Source organism: Plectropomus leopardus, unplaced genomic scaffold (genome assembly GCF_008729295.1).
Source record: "Plectropomus leopardus isolate mb unplaced genomic scaffold, YSFRI_Pleo_2.0 unplaced_scaffold26515, whole genome shotgun sequence".
Classification (NCBI taxonomy): Eukaryota; Metazoa; Chordata; class Actinopteri; order Perciformes; family Serranidae; genus Plectropomus; species Plectropomus leopardus.
Window position 1 is genome coordinate 1 of NW_024628841.1, and position 5,882 is coordinate 5,882.

General features: G+C 40.2%; 1 protein-coding gene across 1 annotated transcript; it reads right to left on the reverse strand.

The window, feature by feature from the left end:
• Window positions 1-427: 427 nt before the first annotated feature.
• LOC121966976 (clathrin heavy chain 1-like) lies at window positions 428-2,818 on the reverse strand (the record flags this gene model as incomplete). Its single annotated transcript, XM_042517039.1, has 2 exons — window positions 428-1,696; window positions 2,660-2,818. Coding segments are annotated over 2 exons (293 nt in total), but the record flags the coding sequence as incomplete, so codon positions are not given.
• Between the last annotated feature and the right edge of the window lie 3,064 nt (window positions 2,819-5,882).

Consider the following 5,882-nt stretch of genomic DNA (forward strand, 5'->3'; position numbering starts at 1 on the left):
TATTCCAAATATATATTTAAAATAAGACAACAGAAAAAAAGTTATTTTTTTTTTTTTTTCGCTTTTTTTTTGCCCCCCCCCCCCCATGTTTCGGTGTTTATTTGAACGTTTCAGGCAATATTCTTGCAACTTTTTGCAGATTTCTTGCCAATTTTTGGGACATGCCTTTTTTCCATGTTTTCTAAAGAAATCAAGCCAATTTGCTCCGATCCGAGAAACGTCTGACAAATCATAGAAACATGCACGGGGCGGCTGCGACGACTCCTGTCATTTCACGGTTTTGACGGCGTGAAATTATCTTTATATGTGTAAGACAGAAGCCTGGAGGTGCAGCAGTGTCACTGGCTGGAAGATAAACGTGTCCGGTACCGTGACCGTCTTCTCCTCCTGCACACGACAGCACATGTAAGACACAATCAGACCGTTGTTGACAAACAAGAAGCCTTTATTTTTTTTTTTTTTTTAAGTGGAAAACAAAACTGCCGTTTCATTCATTATGATCCTGAATATGCACAATCAAGTATCTTAAGTGCACAATTTAAATCTAAGGTAATTTAGATAAGAATATAAGTTCAAAGGAGTTAATGATTGATTTCATGTATACACGCAAGCCTTTGATAAAAACTTCAAAATTACCACAAGTCCTGTCATACTGAGCTGGATGAGCGCGTCAGCTGAAAAAAAAGGTTAAAGGCAACCCTCGACGAGACACGAGGAGAACAAAGTTTGAAAAAAATCTCTCTCCTGAACACCTAAAAATGACATCCAGCAGAAACAAACCGCAGCATAGAAGAGGGGGCGTGTTAGTCGCTCACAAACAGGTCTGCAGTCCCTCCTGAGGTGGAATGGTCCCACGTTAGACAAGCACACGGAAACGTCATGTGAATAAATTTTGTTACCTGCATTGGCTTTGCTGGAATCGTCTGTAAAATACTCTCGAGTTTTCTTCAGCCCTGAAGTGTGTGTGTGTGTGTGGGGGGACCAGACGTAGTGTTTCAGGATTGTGGTCATGGTAGCGGCATGTTCAAATATAGAGGAACATAGTAGCGTTTTTTTATTGTGTGTGTCTGAATATACAATAATTAAATGCATTTTACAGTCGGACAGAAGAAGCTGCTCACACACATCAAAAGGAAGAGGCTCTACATTAATTTTTTCTCACTACAGAGTGCAAATCAGATGCTTCACAACAGACCTTTTCTTTATAAACCCAGAAGAGAACTAGCTCTTCCCACAAGCCCGCCCCCTCCCCCCCATTGTACATAAACCATTTCCCATTCAAATAAAATAGACAAAAAGAAAAAAAATTAATCTAGTCGACACGGAATGTGAGAAAATTAATCTTTGTGATTTTTCTTTGACGACAAATAAAACTGAGTCCTTCATGACAGTTTAAAAAGGGGGAAAAGTAAAAAAAAAAAGAAAAAAAAAAAAGAGGGTGTCTGTTTTGTGCCCCGCTGCCTGTCGAGGGCAGAGAGAGACGCTAATGGTCTGGTGAAGGACTGTGGGACATGGATGGATGGTTGCTCCAGCCTGCATGTGGAGATAAGGGGGAGGGGTCTTTACATGCCGTAGCCGAAGCCGGGCTGAGCTGCTGGCTGACTGTATCCTGCAGGCGCCTGGTACCCGTAGCCGTAAGGCTGCTGGGGGGCCACAGGTACGCTGGGGCCCGCTGTCAGCATCAGCTGGGGATTGCCTGCAGGGGACACACACACAGGAAGGGTTAATTAACACCTGAACAAACTGGCTTGATTTCTGTCAAAGGAATGAGAGGAAGAAGGCAATGAGCAACTTAACAAAAAATGGCCCGAAAATTAGTAAGATATTGGTTTTTCGGGGCCGATACTGATTATTAGTGGTAAACTGATATTTGCAACCGATACGCATTTACAATAAAAATGCAAATCTGTCTGTCAAGATTTAGAATATATTTAAGAATATAACAAACTCCAACACAAAACCTTGTTTAAATGCCTTTAGAAAATGATAAATCAACATGACATGCAGCCAATACAGCAACTTTCTTTTATAAAGTTAAGTGAAAATTTGAAGTAAAAGTGAAAAAATACAAATAGCTTCCCGAGGTTCTACAGAGTAAAAGTTCCTCTCATGCTGACACTTCCTTTGCACTTTTTAATTAATTAATTTCATTGGCATTTATTGAAAATGCCAATACAGATAATCATTAAAATGCCAAATATCGGCCCCGATAATCTGTCTACCAAAAATTAGCAGGAAATTGACAAAAAGTTACAAGAAAATTAACTGAAAATAAGCAACAAAAAAAGAAAAGTAAAAAAAACCCAACCCAAACAGACCTAAGAGAGTCAGCGGTTGAAAAAAAGGGGGAGGCATATCACATTATTATTTTTTTTTAAATTGAGGGATTTTTTTAATTTAATCTTTTTGATGATTTTTAAAGAAAACATGCCTTGCAAACCGTCAGGCGCACGGGTCAAACCACAACCACACAGGCTCAGTTTATTTTATTAATAAATAAAAACTAAAAATTATTGCTGATTGTTGCCAATTTGGTCATGAATACCAAAAGTTACAGGGCAGCTATAATTTAAAGTGCTTTAATAACTTCTGGTGTGGACTGCTGCCTTTGCTTTTGATGACAATGAAATGGACTCAGATGTCCTGAGAGGACGGTTACCGTAGACGATGGGTTGCGTCTCCGTTGCCTGCTCCTCCTCTTTCCGTAGGGACTCTGAGGTTTCTAGTTTATCTACCTGCAAAGCAAAGAAACGATAGCATTTAGAGTAAAGTAACAACACTTTAAAGTGTAAACAACATACTAAAATTAAAAAAAAACCTAAAAAACATTTGCTGTTCCGAAATAGCAGCTTCCTCTGCAGGATTCTCCGTCATTCAAGTGACGTGCACACGCATCTGCATCTGTAGAGCAGCCAATAGGAACCCCTGTTCGCTGAAATGACCTGTGATTGGCCAAAGTCTCCCATCTAAAGCGTGAAAACAGAGCCAAGAGGAGGTGCCAAAATGAAACTGCCTACTCCAGCTTTAAACTAATCACGTTCATTTCCTCCTCTCTTACTGTCTGTGCTGCCTGACAGTCACAACAAAGCAGCCACTTCTTAAAAAAATAAAAATCAACAAATAAAAAAAATAATAAGTAGAAAAAAAACTTCTTCAGGCAGCAAGACAAATGCGAGAAGTGTTGATATCAGCTCCTGGCAGCACAGCAGCAGCACCTGGATGCAGGTTATTTCTCTAAAAGTGAGAGCTTATTCAGCAGTGCACTCTCCCGAATCAGAAATAAACAGTCGCTCTGCAAATTAAGTTCTCCGCACACATTTACAACGAGCTGAAGCTTCACTGTAAACAGTCTCATGCTTTAAGGCAGTGATACTCAACTCACGACCCGCGGGCAAAATCCGGCCCCTGATAGGGTGCCGTGTGGCCCCAAACCATTGATTCAAACTAGGATTAGTTTTTGTACTTTTAGTGTACATGAGATGCCAGAGCGTATAAAAATAAAGCATGTATATCCAAAAAAGTGCCTGAGGAGGATCCCCTACATCCCCACAGAGGTCCTATTGAAGCCCCTACAGCCCTGAAATCCTAAAAACATCCTAAAATCCTAGAAATGTCCTAAAATCTTAGAAATGCCCTTTAATCCTAGAATTGTCTTAAAATATGAGAAACGTTCCACAATCTGAGAAATTTTCTAAAATCTGAGAAACGTCCATAAAACCTAGAAACATCCTAAAATCTAACAAATGTCCCGAAATCTGAGAAATAACCTTAAATTCTAGAAATGTCTTAAATTCCAAGAAATGTCCTAAAATCTGAGAAACATTGTTAATCTTATAAGCTTTTTAAAATCCTAGAAATGTCCTAAAGTCCCAGAAACCTGTGTGGGGCTGCTGCGACTGGCCCCCCAGGTTCCTGTTATTTTGTATGTGGCCCCCAAGCAAAGCAAGTTGAGTATCCCTGGTCTAAGTGTCGTACCGCCGGCAGTGAGTGAAAGGCTGCAGCACTGAGATGCAGTTTGGGAGGAGGGGGGAGGAGGAGGAGGAGGAGGAGGAGTCTCAGGCCAGGTGCTCACTACAGCTCAAGGCTTTCAACAGGAAGCCAGGCACAAGCATCCCCCCTGCAGCTGCGTATCAGCAGGTGACGTCTCCATGCATGCTTTAATCCACCAGCTGGCAATAATCCGAACACAACCTCTTCAAAAGCAAACAGCTTCATGTAGAGCAGTGTCAACATCTGTGAGGAAATGCACCTTTAAGGGAGTACTTAACCTCAGAAATAAATATATGTTCATCAATTATTTACCTCGTGAATTCACGCTAAATTTGTGAAGAAAGCATTTTTTGCACATCTGTTTCGTGGAACAGGTGCACGGGAGAGGGATGACCAAAAGTTTAATTTTAACACACTGTCTGTTTGAAAGAATAAATTTCTTCGAAATGTTTCTGAGCTTCATCAAGATCTCAACGTTGCAAATAAATGTAGTTTTGCAAGTTAGACAGTGTTCAGGAGTTCAGGACATCCAACAAATTTATTACAATCCCACCCTGAGGCCAATGTGATGTGCCGTTTTTTTAAAATGATAACTGATTAAGCATGCAGGTTAATGCTGATGTCAAGATGTGGCTAATGCCGATGTGGTGAATACAAAATCTCTGATCCTGTATTCGTGCAGCAGGCAGCTACAGGTTAATTTCCTCAGATTCTGAGTTTAGTTACAGACTACATATCTACAAAGCTCGCCAACAACAACAATCCGGCTTGTGAGATGTCTCAGTGACTGCGTCAAAGTGAGAGTGCCGCTAAGACCATGCACACTCCAGGCTGCAAGTCTTCCGAGCTCCACACTTTAAGATCAACACAGAGCGTGAGCTTTCACCTGTTCCTGAATCGCATCAACCTGGAAGAGAAGAGGTGCAGCATAGAAGAAGAAAATTGAAAAAAATGTAAAACACACAACCTGATCAGAGAGAACTTCCTCTGTTATTTAAGCCACAAGGAAATCACCAGTATCGTCAAATTTTCAGTATGAATTCAAGTAACGTGGTTCCCGCACATTTTCATGCTGTGGTGTGGACACAACATTAAAAACACAGCTGCTGCTGCGTTAGCTGCTAACCGGAGAGACTGACCTGCCTGTTCACCCTCAGACCCGACAGGAAATTACTAAGACTGTTGATCGCCGCAGAGATATTAAAAGATACGATACCACAACACTTGTTAGAAGCAGTAACCAAACATCAGACATGATGAAGTTAAGAAAATGTTCATTTTGGACCTGACAGTTTCTTTTTTCTTAATTATTAAGAAAACAAAACAAAATACTAATTATGCAAAATTAAAAGAGCTAAAAAGAAAACACTATCAAAAGCACTGCTCATACACACACACACACACACACACACACACACACACACACACACACAGAGACGGACTTAAACTTAAGTGCAATTATTTCCGTGTGCAAGTAATGTAACTAATAACTGCTGAGTTTGATGTTTTGTTTTTTATACTGTTTATCTTGTACACACCTTGCTGCTGCAACAACGCAAATTTCCCCACTGTGAGACTAATAAAGGATTATTTTATCTTAAAAGAATCATAATATATATATATTTTAAGGGAAAGTCTTACTTTTTAAGTCTCAATCTGAGATTACACATGGGCACTGAGAGCTGCCACAGGTTCACCTGCTGCCCGTGCACGTTTTGTATAAAAATACTCGGAGTCAATGTGACTTCGCTACTCTGCCATTGCAACTAGAGCTGGGAGATATGCACTAAAATTATATCACACAATAACCGATATATATCTCAATATCTTAAAATTTCCTCAAAAGCACTTCCTAAAACTGGGAAACAGTTTTAGGAAGTGCTTTTGAGGAA